Here is a 22,685-nt window from a genome sequence, read left to right on the forward strand (position 1 = left end):
AAGGACCAAAGAGTTTGGTCTGCTTTGTGTTTTTCCATTTTTGCCATGGAAAAAAAATAATATGGTACTGGTATCGTCACAGGCCTTAATGTTAACAACCCTGAAATAATCTGCCCAGGGGCTCTGTCTGCACTAACCAATAGGAGTTAGTAACCTGTCCTTATCCATCACTATTACCAACCGGAGTGGGGGGAAAAAATGAAATAGTAGCCACGGTTGATTACTTTAAAACTATTCTTTAACATATGAAGACATTGCAATGTCTCTGGTAGCTACTGTACAACTAAAGCTTTGTCAGTAGAGGTCAAATTAGATCAAATGAGCCACTACTTTGAGGTTTTTGTATTGATTACATACAGTACATTTGGAGTATGACTTATTTCATAAAATAAATAAAGTGCTTTTCTGACCACAGCTTTTCATGTACAATATATACCAGTACAGTATACAGTAGATGATATAATTCTATACCGAACATTTTTCTTACGTTCTCATCAAGCGTTTAGCTGAGATTTACTGTATGGCTCATGATTAGGATTATTATCAGAATGCTGAGCCCACTAGGCTGAGTAACTAAGCCCATAGATGTGGTGGTTTACAGTCCTTTGAAAGTGTTCCATTATGTTTTTTTTGTAAGCATTACATTGTAACATTTTACTTTGAAAGTGTTCCATAGCTATTGTTTACTTTGAAAGTGTTCCATAGCTATTGTTTACTTTGAAAGTGTTCCATAGCTATTGTTTACTTTGAAAGTGTTCCATAGCTATTGTTTACTTTGAAAGTGTTCCATAGCTATTGTTTACTTTGAAAGTGTTCCATAGCTATTGTTTACTTTGAAAAGTGTTGCATTGTTGTGGTATGTTTGCAGCGAGCCCAAGGCTGCCAAGCTCAGCCTGTTCAACAGAAATAACGCCCTGAATGCTTGTATGAAGAAAGAGGAGAATAAAGAGAAGGAGATTCATTATGAGGATTCCCCAGATGGTGGCTGGGGCTGGATGGTTGTACTTCACTGCTTCCTGGTACGACTTCTTCTTTCCTCATCTTTGAGTGTTTGGAGGTTCACCAAATGTTTATCTATTGGACATGTTTCTAGATTATTATTATTTTTTATATATAATTGTTCATATGTTATACAATTATGCAGAGTTAGGGTCAATTTAATTTAGATTCCAATCGATTCGTAAAAGTAAACCGAATTCCAATTTGGAATTTCAGTGTACTTCCTGAATTGACTGCAATAGAAAGGGAATTGACCCGACCCCTGACCCCCCAACCCTGCATTTTGTAGTGTGGCAGATCATGTGTGTGTGTGTGTACACGTCTGCCTACCTGCCTCCCTCTTTCTGTCTGACTCCAGGTGAATGTGCTGGTGATGGGGACCCTGAAGACGTTTGGGATCTTCTTCGTGACATTCCAGGATGAGTTCGGAGGGTCGGCAGAGAGTATCAGCTGGATCGGCTCGATCATGTCTAGCCTGCGGCTCTCTGGAGGTCAGCGTTCACATGACATGAAAACACTCAGACTACTACTGTATTACAGGAGTTTGGTGGCACCTTAATTGGGGAGGATGGGCTCGTGATAACGGCTGGAGAGGAATGATTGGAACGGTATCTAATACAAACGCATGGTGTCCAGGTGTATGATTGGAACGGTATCTAATACAAACGCATGGTGTCCAGGTGTATGATTGGAACGGTATCTAATACAAACGCATGGTGTCCAGGTGTATGATTGGAACGGTATCTAATACAAACGCATGGTGTCCAGGTGTATGATTGGAACGGTATCTAATACAAACGCATGGTGTCCAGGTGTATGATTGGAACGGTATCTAATACAAACGCATGGTGTCCAGGTGTATGATGGAACGGTATCTAATACAAACGCATGGTGTCCAGGCGTATGATTGGAACGGTATCTAAAACGCATGGTGTCCAGGTGTATGATGGAACAAATACAAACGCATGGTGTCCAGGTGTATGATTGGAACGGTATCTAATACAAACGCATGGTGTCCAGGTGTATGATTGGAACGGTATCTAATACAAACGCATGGTGTCCAGGTGTATGATGGAACGGTATCTAATACAAACGCATGGTGTCCAGGTGTATGATTGGAACGGTATCTAATACAAACGCATGGTGTCCAGGTGTATGATTGGAACGGTATCTAATACAAACGCATGGTGTCCAGGTGTATGATGCCATTCCATTTACTTACTCCATTCCAGACCTTATTGTGAGCCGTCCTCTCCTCAGCAGCTCCCACTGTACTGTATCTGTGTGTGTACGCATGTTTAATTCAGATGTGTGCAGTGTGTGTGTGTGTGTGTGTGTGTGAGGTCAGAGTTCACATAAAACCAAAGTCTGACCACATCACTCTTCCCTCTGGGTCTGGGGTCTGGGGGTCTGGCTCTTGTGTTGCATCACTGACAACATCTGACACCTGTCTGTCCTACTAAGAGCTTTGTGAATGGATGAATTATGGGATACATTTTCATGTTTTTCTGTTTGTTCCTGTGTTAGGTCCCCTGGCCGCTGTATCGTGTGCAAAGCTGGGGAACAGAGTGACCTCTATAGCTGGGGCTGTGCTGGTCAGTGTTGGCTTCCTCATGAGTGTCTTTGCCACCAGTGTGGTATTCCTATACATCAGCATGGGGCTGATTGTGGGTAAGTTATCAGAGGTTAAAAGAGGTTAAAAGAGCTACAGAGCAGACCAGGCTGGAGTCCAATATGTGTAAAATACTTGAAAGTACTTGTCTTTAGGTATCTGATATACTTGAACTGTGTTTTTTTTTCTGTCTTGCATTTTTATTTGGGTATTTGGTGACAAATCATGTTTTTAATGGAAAAAAAATAGGAATCTGTGTCTGAATCTGTGATGATCATAAAATACATTATCATAAATACACTGTATGACCAAAAGTATGTGGACATGTGCTTTTGGAACATCTAATTCCAAAATCATAAGCATTAATACGGAGTTGGTCCCTCCTTTGCTGCAATAACAGCCTGCACTCTTCTGGGAAGGCTTTCCACTAGATTGTGGAACATTGCTGCGGGGACTTGATTCCATTCAGCCACAAGAGCATTAGTGAGGTCAGGCACTGATGTTGGGCGATTAGGCCTGGCTCATAGTCGGTGTTTCAATTCATCCCAAAGGTGTTTGATGAGGTTGAGGTCAAGGCTCTGTGCAGACTAGTCAAGTTCTTCCACACCGATCTCGACTAACCATTTCTATATGGACCTCGCTTTGAGCACAGTGGCATTGTAATGCTGAAACAGGAAAGGGCCTTCCCCAAACTGTTGCCACAAAGTTGGAAGCACAGAATCATCTAGCATGTAATTGTATGCTGTAGCGTTAAGATTTCCCTGCACTGGAACTAAGGGTCCTAGCCCGGACCATGAAAAACAGCCCCAGACCATTATTCCTCCTCCACCAAACTTTACAGTTTGGACTATGCATTCAAGCAGGTAGTGTTCTCCTGGCATCCGCCAAACCCAGATTTGTCCGTCGGACTGCCAGATGGTGAAGTTGAGTGGCTGCTGCCAACATACTGACTCAAATCTTGGATGTAATAAATGTATCACTAGTCACTTTAAACAATGCCACTTTATATCATGTTTACATACCCTACATTACTAATCTCATATGTATATACTGTATATACTGTACTCTATACCATCTACTGCATCTTGCCTTTGCCATTCGGCCATTGCTCATCCATTTATTTATATGTACATATTAATTCCTTTACACTTGTGTGTAAAAGGTAGTTGTGAAATTGTTAGATTACTTGTTAGATATTACTGCATGGTCGGAACTAGAAGCACAAGCATTTCGCTACACTCGCACTAACATCTGCTAACCATGTGTATGTGACCAATAAAATTTGATTTGAAGTGTGAATTGTGACTCCAGAGAATGCGTTTCCACTGCTCCAGAGTCCGATGGCGTTGAGCTTTACACCAATGCAGCTGACGCTTGGCATGGTGATCTTAGGTTTGTGCGCAGCTGCTCGGCCAAGGAACCCATTTCAGGAAGCTCCCGACTAACAGTTCTTGTGCTGACATTGCTTCCAGAGGCAGTTTGTAACTCTGTAGTGTGTGTTGCAACTGACAGACGATTTTTACTCGCTACAGCACTTGTCATTCCAGTTCTGTGAGCTTGTGTGGCCTACCACTTTGTGGCTGAGCTCCTCGACGTTTCCACTTCACAATAACAGCACTTACAGTTGACTGGGGCAGCTCTAGCAGGGCAGAAATTTGACAATCTGACTTGTTGGAAACTATGACAGTGCCCAAGTCACTGAGCTCTTCAGTACCGGCCATTCTACTGCCAATGTTTGTCTATGGAGATTGCATGGCGGTGTGCTCAGTTTTATACTCCTGCTAGCAACGGGTGTGGCTAAAATAGCCCAAATCCACTCATTTGAAGGGGTGTCAACATACTGCTGTCTATATACTGTATGTCATGTATCTCCTCTCAGGCCTGGGCTTTGCACTCCTGTACCAAGCCACCTCTGTTGTCACGGCAACATATTTCCGTAAGAGGTTAGCGACGGCATACTCCATCGGGCGGTCTGGGATGGGCTTGACCTTTGCCCTCGCCCCTTTCACTCAGCTGCTGCTGGATCAGTATGCCTGGCAAGGTACTGACACACACACACACACAGATATACACACACACATATATACACACATCTGTTATTGGCATGTGAAAATGATTGAATTATTAAGGGCATATCATAATGCTCTTCTGGAATGACCCCGTAACACCCCTATGCTCCTCCCATAGGAGCTCTGCTGATCCTAGGAGGCCTGATGTTAAACCTGGTGGCCTCTGGGATGCTGCTAAGACCCATCCACGTTAAGCCTGCACCACCCCCTTCCTCATCTTCATCTTCATCCATCCAAAAAAGCCCTCTGATAGATCCAGAGAAGGAGAAGCCCCGCCCTCAGAATGGATGCTGCTTTAACAGATCCACAATGTTAACCAATGGCATCACCAAATCAGACTCTTCTCTTCCACTCCACAACCCCTGCATTGGGACACTGAGACCTCAGAGAAGGTCTCCACACATGGGTTGGGTCAGAGCAACTACATCCCCCCACCTCCACCAAACCCTGAACTGACCAAGCTGGTACAAAACAGCGTGAACAGGCACGTTCAGGAGGCATCCCCTCCCACAGCCACCATAGACAGCCCCAGCCTCATGGAACAGAACGGTACCATTAGCCTAAACGGTTCCGCTGTGTTTGGGTTCTCCTCACCTAATGGTTCTACCACTGTGGATGATCACATCACACCAGCTGTGAAAAGTAACAGAGTCCTAGACTTCTCCCTGTTGAAGAACCCCTTCTTCTGCATCTACACTTGGTCCGTGGTATTCAGCCAGCTGGCTTACTTCATCCCCTACTTCCACTTGTCTGCCCGGGCCAGGAACCTGGGTATAGATGCCATGGATGCTTCCTTCATCATCTCTGTGGCAGGTGAGTCTCAGACAGTCGATCAACCTTCCCCCGAGACAAGGCTGTAGACATTCGGTCACCCTACAGGGCAAGTAGGCTGTAGACATTCGGTCACCCTACAGGGCAAGTAGGTTGTAGACATTTGGTCACCCTACAGGGAAAGTAGGCTATGGGCATTAGGACACCATACCGGGCAAGTAGGTTGTAGGCATTAGAACACCATACCGGGCAAGTAGGCTGTAGGCATTAGAACACCATACCGGGCAAGTAGGCTGTAGGGTCTACAGACATGTCTCAGGTCTTTATCAACCCACAGAATCTCTCTTTTTCACGACATTTCCACAGTGCAAACAAGCAAGGATGGTGACCAAAGACAATAATCTCTCAGGATACTCATACTTGTACCCTTGATAATTAAACAGTTGAATTTGAATATACCTTGTTGAATATAGGGTAGTAATAACACCTTCCCTAGTAAAGGGAAAGACCTAGTCAGATGAAAATTACAGGCCTCTCTCATCTTTTTAAGTGGGAGAACTTGCACAATTGGTGGCTGACTAAATACTTTTTTGCCCCACTGTATATGGAGGTGTATATATGGAGGTGTATATATGGAGGTATACATGGATGTGTATATATGGAGGTGAATACATGGATGTGTATACATGGAGGTGTATATATGGAGGTATACATGGATGTGTATATATGGAGGTGTATACATGGAGGTGTATATATGGAGGTGTATATATGGAGGGGTGTATATGGAGGGGTATATATGGAGGTGTATACATGGAGGCGTATACATGGAGGTGTATATATGGAGGTGTATACATGGAGGGGTATATATGGAGGGGTATACATGGAGGTGTATACATGGAGGTGTATATATGGAGGTGTATATATGGAGGTGTGTATATGGAGGGTATATATGGAGGTGTGTATATATGGAGGTGTATATATGGAGGTGTATATATGGAGGTGTGTATATGGAGGTGTATATATGGAGGTATACATGGAGGTGTATATATGGAGGTGTATATATGGAGGTGTATACATGGAGGGGGAGGTGTATATATGGAGGGGTATATATGGAGGTGTATATATGGAGGTGTATATATGGAGGTGTATACATGGAGGTGTGTATATGGAGGTGTATATATGGAGGGGTATACATGGAGGTGTATACATGGAGGGGTATATATGGAGGGGGGTATATATGGAGGTGTATACATGGAGGTGTATATATGGAGGTGTATATATGGAGGGGTATACATGGAGGTGTATATATGGAGGTGTATACATGGAGGTGTATACATGGAGGGGTATATATGGAGGGGTATATATGGAGGTGTATACATGGAGGTGTATATATGGAGGTGTATATATGGAGGGGTATACATGGAGGGGTATATATGGAGGTGTATATATGGAGGGGTATACATTAAGTGGGAGAACTTGCACAATTGGTGGCTGACTAAATACTTTTTTGCCCCACTGTATATGGAGGTGTATATATGGAGGTGTATATATGGAGGTGTGTATATATGGAGGTGTATACATGGAGGTGTATATATGGAGGTGTATATATGGAGGGGTATATATGGAGGTGTATATATGGAGGGGTATACATGGAGGTGTATATATGGAGGTGTATACATGGAGGTGTATATATGGAGGTGTATATATGGAGGTGTATACATGGAGGTGTATATATGGAGGTGTGTATATATGGAGGTGTGTATATATGGAGGTGTATATATGGAAGTGTGTATATATGGAGGTGTATATATGGAGGTGTATATATGGAGGGGTATATATGGAGGTGTATATATGGAGGGGTATATATGGAGGGGTATATATGGAGGTGTATATATGGAGGGGTATATATGGAGGGGTATATATGGAGGTGTATACATGGAGGTGTATACATGGAGGGGTATATATGGAGGTGTGTATACATGGAGGTGTATACATGGAGGTGTATATATGGAGGTGTATATATGGAGGTATACATGGAGGCGTGTATATGGAGGTGTATACATGGAGGTGTATACATGGAGGTGTATACATGGAGGCGTATACATGGAGGCGTATACATGGAGGCGTATATGCAGGGGTATATATGGAGGTGTATAGATGGAGGTGTATACATGGAGGTGTATATATGGAGGCGTGTATATGGAGGGGTATATATGGAGGTGTATATATGGAGGTGTATACATGGAGGTGTATATACATGGAGGCGTGTATATGGAGGGGTATATATGGAGATGTATATATGGAGGTGTATATATGGAGGTGTATATATGGAGGTGTATACATGGAGGGGTATACATGGAGGTGTATATATGGAGGTGTATACATGGAGGTGTATACATGGAGGTGTATACATGGAGGGGTATATATGGAGGTGTATACATGGAGGGGTATACATGGAGGTGTATATGGAGGGGTATATATGGAGGGGTATACATGGAGGGGTATACATGGAGGTGTATATATGGAGGGGTATACATTAAGTGGGAGAACTTGCACAATTGGTGGCTGACTAAATACTTTTTTGCCCCACTGTATATGGAGGTGTATATATGGAGGTGTATATATGGAGGTGTGTATATATGGAGGTGTATACATGGAGGTGTATATATGGAGGTGTATATATGGAGGGGGAGGTATATATGGCGGTGTATATATGGAGGGGTATACATGGAGGTGTATATATGGAGGTGTATACATGGAGGTGTATATATGGAGATGTATACATGGAGGTGTATACATGGAGGCGTATATGGAGGTGTGTATATATGGAGGTGTGTATATATGGAGGTGTATATATGGAAGTGTGTATATGGAGGTGTATATATGGAGGTGTATATATGGAGGTATACATGGAGGCGTATATAGGTGTATACATGAGGTGTATACATGGAGATGTATACATGGAGGTGTATACATGGAGGCGTATACATGGAGGCGTATAAATGGAGGCGTATATGCAGGGGTGTATATATGGAGGTGTATAGATGGAGGTGTATACATGGAGGAGGTATATATGGAGGTCATATGGAGGGGTATATATGGAGGTGTATATATGGAGGTGTATACATGGAGGTGTATATATGGAGGGGTATATATGGAGGTGTATATATGGAGGTGTATACAGGTGTGTGTATATATGGAGGTGTATATATGGAGGGGTATATATGGAGGGGTATATATGGAGGTGTATATATGGAGGGGTATATATGGATGTATATATGGAGGTGTGTATATATGGAGGTGTATATATGGAGGGGGGGTATATATGGAGGGGTATATATGGAGGGGTATATATGGAGGTGTATATATGGAGGGGTATATATGGAGGTGTATATATGGGAGGGGGAGGGGTATATATATATATGGAGGTGTATATATGGAGGTGTATATATGGAGGTGTGTATACATGGAGGTGTATATATGGAGGTGTGGAGGTATATATGGAGGGTATATATGGAGGTGTGTATATGGAGGAGGTGTGTATATGGAGGTGTGTATATGGAGGTGTATATATGGAGGTGTATATATGGAGGGGTATATATGGAGGTGGGTATATATGTATACATGGAGGTGTGGAGGTGTGTATATATGGATATGGAGGTGTATATATGGAGGTGTGTGTATATATGGAGGTGTGTATATATGGAGGTGTATATATGGAGGTGTATATATGGAGGGGTGTATACATGGAGGTGTATATATGAAGGTGTATATATGGATGTGTGTATATATGGAGATGTGTGTATATATGGAGGGACAGATGGAGGTGTATATATGGAGGTGTATACATGTGGGAGGAGGTGTATACATGGAGGTGTATATATGGAGGTGTGTATATATGGAGGTGTGTATATATGGAGGTGTGTATATATGGAGGTGTATATATGGAGGTGTATATATGGAGGTGTATATATGGAGGTGTGCATATGGAGGTGTGTATATATGGAGATGTATATATGGAGGTGTATATATGGAGGTGTATATATGGAGATGTATATATGGAGGTGTGTATATATGGAGATGTATATATGGGATGTATACAGGTGTATATATGGAGATGTGGACATATGGCGGGTATATATGGAGGTGTGTATATATGGAGGTGTGTGTATATATGGAGGTGTGTATATATGGAGGTGTGTATATATGGAGGTGTATATATGGAGGTGTATATATGGAGGTGTATATATGGAGGTGTGCATATGGAGGTGTGTATATATGGAGATGTATATATGGAGGTGTATATATGGAGGTGTATATATGGAGATGTATATATGGAGGTGTGTATATATGGAGATGTATATATGGAGGTGTATATATGGAGATGTGTATATATGGCGGTGTATATATGGAGGTGTGTATATATGGAGGTGTGTATATATGGAGGTGTGTATATATATTCGCTGCTCTGGCCCCCCAATGGTGGAACAAACTCCCTCACGACGCCAGGACAGCGGAGTCAATCACCACCTTCCGGAGACACCTGAAACCCCACCTCTTTAAGGAATACCTAGGATAGGATAAAGTAATCCTTCTCACCCCCCCTTAAAAGATTTAGATGCACTATTGTAAAGTGGCTGCTCCACTGGATGTCATAAGGTGAATGCACCAATTTGTAAGGCTCTGGATAAGAGCGTCTGCTAAATGACTTAAATGTAATGTAATGTAATGTATATATGTATATGCGAGTGTATATATGGAGGGGTATATATGGAGGTGTGTATATATGGAGGTGTATACATGGAGGCTATATGGAGGTGTGTATATATGGAGGTGTATATATGGATATGGGATATATGGAGGTGTATACATGGAGGTCCTCTTGGAGGTGTGTATATATGGAGGTGTATATATGGATATGTATATATGGAGGTGTATATATGGATATGTATATATGGAGGTGTATATGGAGGTGTATACATGGATATGTATATATGGAGGTGTATATGGAGGTGTATACATGGAGGTGTATATATGGAGGTGTATATGGAGGTGTATATATGGAGGTGTATATGGAGGTGTATATATGGAGGTGTATATATGGAGGTGTATATATGGAGGTGTGTATATGGAGGTGTATATATAGAGGTGTATACAGTGCTTTATTCAGACTTTTTCCACATTGTTTCTATATAGCCTTCCTCTAAAATAGATTTTAAAAAAAAACAACAACAATTTCCTCATCAATCTACACAATCAGAGACAACTAATGACACCTGCCTCTGATTGAGAACCATGAAAAAGGCAAAAACAGGCTTTTAGAAAATCTTTGGTATTCAGACCCTTCACTATGAAATTTGAAATTGAGCTCACGTGCATCCTATTTCCATTGATCATCCTTGAGATGTTTCTACAACTTGACTGGAGTCCACCTATTGTACATTCATTTGATTTGACATGATTTGGAAAGCCACACCTGTCTATATAAGGTCCCACAGTTGACAGTGCATGTCAGAGCAAACACCAAGCCATGAGGTCGAAGGAATTGTCCGTAGAGCTCCGAGACAGGATTGTGTCGAGGCACAGGTCTGGGGAAGGGTATAAAAACATGCCTGCAGCATTGATGGTCCCCAAGAACACAGTGGCCTATATCATTCTTAAATGGAAGAAGTTTGGAACCACCAAGACCTTCCTAGAGCTGGCCGCCCAGCCAAACTGAGCAATTAGGGGAGAAGGGCCTTGGTCAGGGAGGTAACCAAGAACCTGATGGTCACTGTGACAGAGCTTCAGAGTTCCTCTGTGGAGATGGGAGAACCTTCCAGAAAGACAACCATCAAATCAAATCAAATTTATTTATATAGCCCTTCGTACATCAGCTGATATCTCAAAGTGCTGTACAGAAACCCAGCCTAAAACCCCAAACAGCAAGCAATGCAGGTGTAGAAGCACGGTGGCTAGGAAAAACTCCCTAGAAAGGCCAAAACCTAGGAAGAAACCTAGAGAGGAACCAGGCTATGTGGGGTGGCCAGTCCTCTTCTGGCTGTGCCGGGTGGAGATTATAACAGAACATGGCCAAGATGTTCAAATGTTCAAAATGACCAGCATGGTCGAATAATAATAAGGCAGAACAGTTGAAACTGGAGCAGCAGCACAGTCAGGTGGAAGTTGAAACTGGAGCAGCAGCATGGCCAGGTGGACTGGGGACAGCAAGGAGTCATCATGTCAGGTAGTCCTGGGACACTTAGATTCACACAGGACACCGAATAGGACAGGAGAAGTACTCCAGATATAACAAACTGAACCCAGCCCCCCGACACATGAACTACTGCAGCATAAATACTGGAGGCTGAGACAGGAGGGGTCAGGAGACACTGTGGCCCCATCTGAGGACACCCCCGGACAGGGCCAAACAGGAAGGATATAACCCCACCCACTTTGCCAAAGCACAGCCCCCACACCACTAGAGGGATATCTTCAACCACCAACAACCATCTCTGCAGCACTCCACCAATCAGGCCTTTATGGTAGAGTGGCCAGACGGAAGCCACTCCTCAGTAAAAGGCACCTAAAGTACTTTCAGACCATGAGAAACAAGATTCTCTGGTCTGATGAAACCAAGATTGAACTCTTTGGCCTGAATGCCAAGCATCACATCTGGAGGAAACCTGGCACCATCCCTACGGTGAAGCATGGAGGTGGCAGCATGGGAATGTTTTTCAGCAGCAGGGACTAGGAGACTATTCAGGATTGAGGGAAAGATTAACCGAGCAAATTACAGAGAGATCCTTGATGAAAACCTGCTCCAGAGTGTGCAGGACCTCAGCCCGGGGTGAAGGTTCACCTTCCACCAGGACAACAACCCTAAGCATACATTCAAGACAATGCAAGAGTGGCATTGGGACAAGTCTCTGAATGGCCCTGTGTGGCCCAGCCAGAGACGGACTTGAACCAAATCGAACATCTCTGGAGAGACTTGAGAATAGCTGTGCAGCAACACTCCCCGTCCAACCTGACAGAGCTTGAGAGAAAAATGGGAGAAATTCCCCACATACAGGTGTGCCAAGCTTGTAGCATCATGTCCAAGAAGACTCAAGGCTGTAATCACTGTCAAAGGAGCTTCAACAAAGTACTGAGTAAAGGGTCTGAATACTCATGTAAATGTGATATTTCTAAAATAAATATATATATATATATACATATATATTTTTCTAAAAACCTGTTTTTGCTTTGTCATTATGGGGTATTTTGTTTAGGTTGATGAGATTATTATTATTTAGATTTTTTTAAACATTTTGGAATAAGGCTGTAACGTATCAAAATGTGGAAAAAGTGAAGGGGTCTGAAAACTTCCCAAATGGATTGTATGGATGGGGTATTTTGAGGCCTATATGAAAGGGTATTTTGTAAACCCAGTGCAAATAGAAGAATAAGTCGCCATAATCATTAATGAAGGTATTTGAAGGCAAATATAACAAATTCACAAAATATGAACACTGAGTTGCATTATAATGATGCACACATACATATTTATTTATATGATGAAGACACAAAAGATGAAGACTGAGTTTTATTATGGTTTTATTATAGGTGGAGTTCTCCTTACCTTATGCCCATTCCCATGTTTCTTTTTAAATATAATAATTGACTGTGAACATACCATGAACATTTGTGTCGTTGAATGTTGATCCCGACTCCCTAGTCTGTCTCCCGACCGTATTCTGTCAATATCCACTAGGTAATTCGGGAAACTTTTCCTTCTAATGACAGAAGCGCAGAAGACGATGCAGTACTGTTTTGGTGTGTTAGTTTTAGCCTGACAGAGGTGCCAGGTCAGCGCCAAAGACGACGCGGTACTGTTTTGGTGCGTTCGTTTTAGCCTGCCAGAGGTGCCGGGTCAGCGCCAGAAGACGACGCGGTACTGTTTTGGTGCGTTTGTTTTAGCCTGACAGAGGTGCCGGGTCAGCGCCAGAAGACGACGCGGTACTGTTTTGGTGCGTTCGTTTTAGCCTGCCAGAGGTGCCGGGTCAGTTTTAATCTCGTACAAAGGGAAAACCAGAACGAGCTTTCCGTCTTTGTCCTCTTCAAGTCTGCCGAGTTTGACTGCACTCTGACCCAATGAGAATGGGGGGAGGGGATCACCAAGGGTGACCAATCATATTTCAGGGGAGGCTGATGACACCTCGGGGCCTCCCCCTCGTCTCGCCCCTGACTGAAATGAGTGAGGGAGAAGTGCGAATAGGCTCTGCGAATGTCTATAGACCGCATCGCTGAGCAGAGGACATGCAGTGCGTCAGAGCAGGGCCGGACTAACGCATTTGGGGCTCCGGGGGACCTACTCCCCAACCCCCCAAAAATAATAACAATATTGTTTTGGGGAAAGCAGATTGTTTTTGTAAAACAGCTAGATTCCTGCATTTCAACACATTTTGCCATGTCCCCCGTGGCAATTTTGCCTATGTGACCAATAGAGCATGACTGGCAAAGTAATTGATCCAAACGACCTCAAGCTGTTGGCAATCAATCTGGAAAGCCAGTACAGTAATTGAATGAGCCGAGTGTTCAAATCTTTCTATGAACATATGCAAGATTCAAAATGTCCAGTTTTCCGTATGCCTAGTCATGTAGAACGAGCCCAGCCGACTACCTAGTTTTCTTTGCAGTGGTTATGAGATGAGATTCTATTTTAGAAAATGATGCAAACATACTATATCTTCAAATGTGTAGTTTTCAGGGCACTGTGTTTAGAGGTAGAACCAGCTTTATGTGAAGTTATGGTTGGATAGATTATTAGAAATAGTTTTTTTTAGAAGTGAGGCAAAAAAAAAATTTGACCTCAGCTATAGTTATCTTGTTCCTCTTACACTATTTATGAATTATTTGTGAGTACTGTAGCAGCGCAGACTCAGACCCTAGCTGCAGTAGTCTTATGTAAAACGTTCTTATATAAAACCTCAACTTTGGCCCAATGGCCCGAGCCGTCGAGTTCAGCTCAGTAGTATCCCCATTGATGAGGCTGAGGCCACTCTGTATGAAAACCAGGCTTGCGTCCTAAATGCTTCTCCATTATCTATATAGGACCCTGGTCAAATGTAGTGCAGTATATAGGGGCACACCCCAGTATAAACATCTTTCTCCTCTGACCAGACCGCTAGCCTAGCTGTACACACCATGTGCATACTGTAGCTAAAGCCAGATGGCTGAATGTGCTTTTAAACAATTTCAAGGACACACACACACTTACATTTGCATTAGAATAATTTAGCAGACGCTCTTGGAGTACCATCTTAGTAGTTGGTATGGATCTGTGCAACACCGCTTGGTATGGCAACTGCACCGCCCTTGATCGCATGGCGCTACAGAGGGGGGGGGGGGGGGGGTATGGACTCCCCAGTACAATCACTGGCGCCGAGACCCCCATGCCATCCAAGACTACTATATCAGGCAGTGTGAAAGGAAGGCAAGGAAAATTGTTAGACTCCAGCTACCCAAGTCATAGACTCTTCTCGCTGCTTCCGCATGGCAAGCGGTACCGGAGCCACATCTCTGACACCAACAGGCTCTTGAACAAGTTCTATCTCTTAATCATAAGACTAATAAATAGCTAACAAAATGGTCACACGGACTATCTGACTTGATGATTACTTACAAACCCTTAACCAACAATGCAATTTTAATAAAATAAGTATTAAGAAAATATTTACTAAATAAACTAAAGTAAAAAATAAAAAGTAACAGCAAAATAACAATAACGAGGCTATATACAGGTAGTACCGGTACTGAGTGAATGCTGGGGTACAGGTTAGTCGAGGTCATTTGTACATGTAGGTCAGGGGTAAAGGGACTATGCATAGATAGTTAGACTCAATGTAGAACTAAATATAACATAAGGTTGAACAAAAACACACACACACACACACAAGGGCCGGGACCATACCAGTATCGGAGATAGTTGTTTGTATTGTGGCAAGGAAAGAAAACACAAAGCGGATTTAACGTCATTGGAAACAAACATCATTATGATGTCATCCAGACATTATGACATTATGATGTCATCCAGACATTATGACATTATGATGTCATCCAGAGTCACATGTATTTATTTTCCAGGTTATAGAACACAATATGTTACATACAGAAGGTTTTTAAAGGACCAAAGAGTTTGGTCTGCTTCGTGTTTTTCATTGTTGCCATGGAAAAAAATATTGCAATACTTGTATCGTCCCAGCTCCAACCCACACACTACACACTACACAATACACACACACACCACACACACACACATTCATACTGACTCTACACTCACGAACACACCCTCACATACAATCATCATATAAGCTGCTGCTACTCTGTTTACTCATGTATCCTGATGCCTAGTCACCTTACCCCTATACATATTGTATCTGCCTCTATCACTCCAGTATCCCTGCACATTGTAATATGGTGTTGGCACTGACCCTGGAACTGTCCCTGTATATATTTACCTTACCCCTATACATATCTAACCCTCCCACTCCAGTATCCCTACACATTGTAATATGGTGTTGGCACTGACCCTGGAACTGTCCCTGTATATAGTTACCTTACCCCTATACATATCTAACCCTCCCACTCTAGTATCCCTGCACATTGTAATATGGTGTTGGCACTGACCCTGGAACTGTCCCTGTATATAGTTACCTTACCCCTATACATATCTAACCCTCCCACTCCAGTATCCCTGCACATTGTAATATGGTGTTGGCACTGACCCTGGAACTGTCCCTGTATATAGTTACCTTACCCCTATACATATCTAACCCTCCCACTCCAGTATCCCTGCACATTGTAATATGGTGTAGGCACTGACCCTGGAACTGTCCCTGTATATAGTTACCTTACCCCTATACATATCTAACCCTCCCACTCCAGTATCCCTGCACATTGTAATATGGTGTAGGCACTGACCCTGGAACTGTCCCTGTATATAGTTACCTTACCCCTATACATATCTAACCCTCCCACTCCAGTATCCCTGCACATTGTAATATGGTGTTGGCACTGACCCTGGAACTGTCCCTGTATATAGCTTACCAGTATTGCATTGTTGGGAAAGAGCAAGAAAGGTCTTTCAATACTATTAAAGGGAATATGGTACCTTTTTGGGTCTAAACCCCATGTGTCTTCAGTTGGCGTGATGAATGTGCTATATTGGTGAGTTGTGATTGATGGGTAACTAGTTCAGCCAAACGTTTTCCCAAGAGAATGTCTGTTACAACAGTCCTTTGCTCTGTGTGTTGTAATGACTGGAGATGTATCTTGTGACAGACTGTCATATTGAGCAGATAGCGAGCTAGTGCACACAATTTGGTTCTGGCTTCTGAGAGGGAATGGGAGTGGTATGTGAATGAATGTAGGTCTAACACAGAGTCCATGTGGGCCGGGAACCAGTCAGTGAATGCCGACCCCAGACAAAATCAACAGTGGGTATGGATGTCTCTATTTCCGTCTTGAACCCAAAGTACCTCTAAACGAGCAGAGGGTGCCCTGGAATACATAAATGGATGGCCTATGCTCCTCACGGACTTTGTGTATTAAAGTAAGTGAGTCTGAGCCTGCCTGTGAGAGGAGCAGGGATGATAGCATTGAGTTATTCTCAGCACACATGCTTTCTGTCTCACATTCTGCTGCCATGTCATGTTCCATGCTCCCAGAAAGCACACACACACACACACAGACAGAGAGAGAGAGACCCACACACGCCACAACAAACCCAATATGTCCCCCAGCCTCCCTCCCCACCTCCATAGAAAGAGGTCCTTTCAGCTAGCTGAGCTCAGACAGAGAGGAGGGCCACCATAGTCCAGACCATAGAAATATAATTAATGGAATGCACATTCTCATACCAGTCCATGTTTATGCGTTCTATTATTTACATTTCTATGCTCCAGACCAGGCCTCATGTCAGGCCACCATCGGCCAATCCACTGGGGTCGCTAGGCAACGGCTTAGTGTGTAAAAGCGGTTGCCGTGGCGACAGGAGGGCATTACGATTTATACATTTTTTTTGTCCAATGTTGAAGTGCCTGGTTGATATTGTTCCCTCATAATCATTGAGGTGGTGATGTTTACAAAAGAGATGGGGAGATGAGCCAACAGAGATGGTTTAGTAATGAGAAAGACTGGGGGGAAAGAGGACTGACTAACGTGGTTTAAAACCCTCCAACATTTAAAAAATACTATAGTATACTATGGTACAAAAACTAGACTATTCACTGTAGTGTTTTTGCGGACTTTACTATAGTATTCACTGTAGTGTTTTTGTGGACTAAAGACCTCACTGTGTTAAACCCTTTAACTCAGAGCATAGGCCATCCACTAAGGTTCTCCAGGCCTGGATACAGCCCTTAGCCGTGGTATATTGGCAATATACCACAAACCCCTGAGGTGCCTTATTGCTATTATAAACTGGCTAGCAACGTAATTAGAGCAGTAAAAATATGTAATCTCAATCAGCGTTCGGGGCTTGAACCACCCAGTTTATAATGTAGTATTTGCAGACTTCAGTATACTGTAGTATTTACTGTAGTGTTTTTATGGATATTACTGTAGTATTTACTATATATATATTTTTTGACATAGAAGTGGAGGGTTTCTCTTTTCAGGAAACCTACTGGAGAAACTCTTAAAGAGCTAATTTTCCAGAATCGGTATGTATGACTGGGGTCTGAACAGATAATACAATGCTTCTGCTTTTTTTTAATAACCTGTAGGGAACACAATACTTGGCATGCAGGTTTCTCACCTCTGGGTGCCACAAATTGCGACACGGGGGAAGGAAATGAGCAGGGTACATGCAAATTAAATGCTGTAGCATTTACTATAGTTAAAAAAGGGAAGTGTTTTTGTGGACATTACTGTAGTATTTACTATAGTATTTACTACAGTGTTTTTTTGTTGCAGATAACACTGTAGTATTTACTGTCATATTCTACAGGATACTACAACATTCTATAGTAAGTACTACACATGATTGAGGGATACAGTTTACTATAGAATTCTATAGTAAGTGCTGTAGTATTTTATAGAAAACTGTAGTATTTTTTTCATGTGGGCTGCTTTAACAGGGAAACCTCACTAGCACTTTGTGACACCTGCCGATATAAAACAGGCTTTATAAAATACATTTTATTTGATTAAATGTCTTTTTGAAGTGAGAGGAATTGAAAAGCAATCCTTCTGCCTTGTAGTTGGACCTTTAGCTTGTTAAGGGTTATCGCTGGGAGGCGTGTAGCACTATAACACATGTCTGTCTTTTCTGGCTAGATGACTGACAGAGGTGAGAGCCTCACAAACATCTTGTGACTTCCCATTCCCAAGCCGTTTGGCTTCCAGGAAGTGGAGAGAGAGAGAGAGATCCTGGTTCCAAATCTGTTTGTGCTGTCCCACATGAAAACATACTATAGTATACTATGATATACTGTAGATACTATAGTATTCACTGTACTGTTTTTTTGCAGGCTTTACTGTAGTATTCGCTGTAGTTTTTTGCGGACCAAAGTCATTAACAACACTACAGTGAATACTGTAGTATTTACAGGTAACTGTAGTATAAATACTGTAGTAATGAAAACTGTAGTATGCAGTGCCTTCAGAAAGTATTCACACCCCTTGACGTTTTTGCAGATGTTGTGTCACTGATCTACACACCCCATAATGTCAAACTTGAATTATGTTTTTAGAATATATATTTTTAATGAATTAGTAAACAAAAGCTGAAAAGCTGAAAAGTCTTAAGTCAATAAGTATTCAACCCCTTTGTTATGGCAAGCCTAAATAACTTCAGGATTAACAATTTGCTGAACAAGTCACATAATAAGTGGCATGGACTCACTCCGTGTGCAATAATGGTGTTTTTAAAATATATATTTTCTTTTTACCCCTCTATCAATAGGTGCCCTTCTTTGCAAGGCATCGGAAAACCTCCCTGGTCTTTGTCGTTGAATCTGTACTTGAAATTCATGTGTTATATATATATATATATATATATATATATATATATATATATATATATATATATATATATATATATACACTATATTGAATATCCCTTTGAGGATAGTGGAGTTATTATATAATACTTTGCAGGGCCGTGAAAAAAAGTTTCTCCCTTTCTAATTGTCTCTACTTTTGTATATTTTTTGATACTGAATGTTATCAGATCTTCAACCAAAAGATAAAGGGAACCTGAGGGAACAAATAACACAACAATGACATACTTATTTCATTTATTTTATGGACAAAGTTATCCAACATCCGATGCCCCTGTATGAAAAAGTAATGGCCCCCTTACACTCAATAGCTGGCTGTGCCACCTTTAGCTGCATTGACTGCAACCAAACACTTCCTGTAGTTGTTGATCAGTCTCTCACATCGCTGTGGGTGAATTTTGAACCACTCTTGCACGCAGAACTGCTTTAACTCAGCAACTTTTCTGGGTTTTCAAGCAAGAACTGCTCGTTTCAAATCTTGCCACAACATCTCAATTGGTATTAGGTCTGGACCTTGACTAGGCCATTCCAAAACAAAACGATTTTTGTTGCTTTCTATCCATTTTCATGAAGACTTGATTGTGTGTTTTGTATCATTGTCTTGCTGCACTTCAGCTTCAGCTCACAGACGGGTGGCCTGACATTCTCCTGTAGATTTCTCTGATACAGAGCAGAATTCATGGTTCCTTCTATTAAGGCAAGTCGTCCAGGTCCTGAGGAAGCAAAGCAACCCCCAAACCATCACACTACCACCATGCTTGACCGTTCTTATGACGCTCTTACTATGGAATGCCGTGTTTGGTTTTCGCCAGACATAACGGGACCCATGTCTTCTAAAAAGTTATAATGTCCATAGAACATTCTTCCAAGAGTTTTGATAATCATCCAGGTGCTTTTTTGGCTAAATTTATTGAACTTTTTGGATGACATGTGAGAGACTGATCAACAACTACAGGAAGCGTTTGATTGCAGTCATTTCAGCTAAAGGTGGCACAACCAGTAAGTGAGTGTAAGTGGGCAATGACTTTTTCCACACAGGGGACATTGGGTGTTTCTTAACTCCGTTTAATAAATAAATACACTTTTTTTTGTTTTGTTGTTATTTGTAAACTCAGGATCCCTTGATTTAATACCAAGTTTTGGTTGAAGATCTAATAACAGTCCGTTTCTATGGAAAAATAGGGAAAATCAGAAAGGGGGCCAAATACATTTTCACAGAACTGTATATGGTCTATACTTGGCATATAGGTTTATAACTTATGGGTGGCACAACTTGTGATACGGGGGAAGGGAATGGGTGGGGTATATGCTAATTAAATACTGTAGTATTTACTATAGTTTCAAAAAGTGTTGTGTTTTTGCACACTGTAGTGTTTTTGCATATATTACTGTAGTATTTACGACATTGCTTTTTTTGCTGATAATACTGTAGTATTTACTATAGTATTCTACAGTATACTACCACATACTATAGTAAGTACTACACGTGATTGAGGGATACTACAGTAGTGTAGTATTCTACAGTATAATACAGTTTAGTATAGAATTCTATAGTAAGTAGTGTAGTATTCTATAGTAAACTGTAGCATTTTTTTCATGTGGGGTCTTGAGTTGTCATAAGTTGGCAAGATGGCACAAACTGATCTGGGACCAGGCTAGAGAGAGAGAGGCAGCTCTATTGAAACCCATTGTCCTGCGTTTCTTCAGAAACAGCTGTAAAAAAAATAAAAATAATAAAAAACAAAAAAAAATCCACCAACCTGCTGTGAGTAAAACAGACAAAAAACACCAGGGCTAGTCTGTTCTCCGGAGGGGGAAGAACCTCAGGGCTAGTCTGTTCTCCGGAGGGGGAAGAACCTCAGGGCTAGTCTGTTCTCCGGAGGGGGAAGAACCTCAGGGCCAGTCTGTTCTCCGGAGGGGGAAGAACCTCAGGGCTAGTCTGTTCTCCGGAGGGGGAAGAACCTCAGGGCTAGTCTGTTCTCCGGAGGGGGAAGAACCTCAGGGCTAGTCTGTTCTCCGGAGGGGGAAGAACCTCAGGGCTAGTCTGTTCTCCGGAGGGGAAGAACCTCAGGGCTAGTCTGTTCTCCGGAGGGGAGGGGGTTCTCCGGAAGAACCTCAGGGCTAGTCTGTTCTCCGGAGGGGGAAGAACCTCAGGGCTAGTCTGTTCTCCGGAGGGGGAAGAACGTCAGGGCTAGTCTGTTCTCCGGAGGGGGAAGAACCTCAGGGCTAGTCTGTTCTCCGGAGGGGGAAGAACCTCAGGGCTAGTCTGTTCTCCGGAGGGGGAAGAACCTCGGGGCTAGTCTGTTCTCCGGAGGGGGAAGAACCTCAGGGCTAGTCTGTTCTCCGGAGGGGGGAAAAATGAAATTAGTTACCCATGGCTCATTGGTCAAAGCCTATGGGGAAATGAATGGGGTCTTAGGAGGGTTGTGGGATAAATGCTGAAAATTAAGTCTGAGGTTAACTTAGAAGAAAACATATCAGATCTCCTAAGCCTATGTGACACTATTAGTCAGTTAACATGACCTTTATGAATTATGAAGGCGTCATGTTTTGTTCTATGATATACTAAACTAAACGTCCTCTCACTGTCAACTGCGTTTATTTTCAGCAAACAAAATGTGTAAATATTTGTATGAATATAACAAGATTCAACAACTCAAAAGTCAAAAACTCAAAAATCAAAAGTACAGTCAGTATCTGGTGAGGCCACCAGCTGCATTAAGTACTGCAGTGCACCTCCCCCTCATGGACTAAACCAGATTTGCCAGTTCTTGTTGTGAGATGTTACCCCACCCTTATCCACCAAGGCACCTGCACGTTCCCGGACATTTCTGGGGGGAATGGCTCTAGCCCTCACCCTCCGATCCAACAGGTCCCAGATGTGCTCAATGGGATTGAGATCCGGGCTCTTTGCTGGCCATGGCAGAACACTGACATTCCTGTCTTGCAGGAAATCACGCACAGAACGAGCAGTATAGCTGGTGGCATTGTCATGCTGGAGGGTCATGTCAGGATGAGCCTGCAGGAAGGGTAGCACACGAGGGAGGAGGATGTCTTCCCTGTAACGCACAGCATTGAGATTGCCTGCAATGACAACAAGCTCAGTCCGATGATGCTGTGACACACTGCCCCAGACCATGATGGACCCTCCACCTCCAAATCGATCTCGCTCCAGAGTACAGGCCTCGGTGTAACGCTCATTCCTTT

General features: G+C 42.6%; 1 protein-coding gene and 1 non-coding gene across 2 annotated transcripts in view; one reads left to right on the forward strand and one right to left on the reverse strand.

Annotated features, from left to right (window-relative positions):
• LOC115101929 (monocarboxylate transporter 5-like) overlaps positions 1 to 22,685 on the forward strand; it is a 56,371-nt gene that overhangs the window by 11,939 nt on the left and 21,747 nt on the right. Inside the window, 6 exon segments of the mRNA XM_029621383.2 lie at positions 869 to 1,019; positions 1,358 to 1,490; positions 2,527 to 2,670; positions 4,491 to 4,652; positions 4,799 to 5,017; positions 5,020 to 5,493. Of these exon segments, the coding sequence (XP_029477243.2) occupies positions 869 to 1,019; positions 1,358 to 1,490; positions 2,527 to 2,670; positions 4,491 to 4,652; positions 4,799 to 5,017; positions 5,020 to 5,493 (1,283 nt within the window).
• LOC115103403 (U7 small nuclear RNA) lies at positions 18,075 to 18,129 on the reverse strand. The gene has a single exon (XR_003859585.1). It is a non-coding gene; the product is annotated as a U7 small nuclear RNA (small nuclear RNA).

The sequence above is a fragment of the Oncorhynchus nerka genome, linkage group LG20 (genome assembly GCF_034236695.1).
Source record: "Oncorhynchus nerka isolate Pitt River linkage group LG20, Oner_Uvic_2.0, whole genome shotgun sequence".
In the NCBI taxonomy this organism is placed as follows: domain Eukaryota; kingdom Metazoa; phylum Chordata; class Actinopteri; order Salmoniformes; family Salmonidae; genus Oncorhynchus; species Oncorhynchus nerka.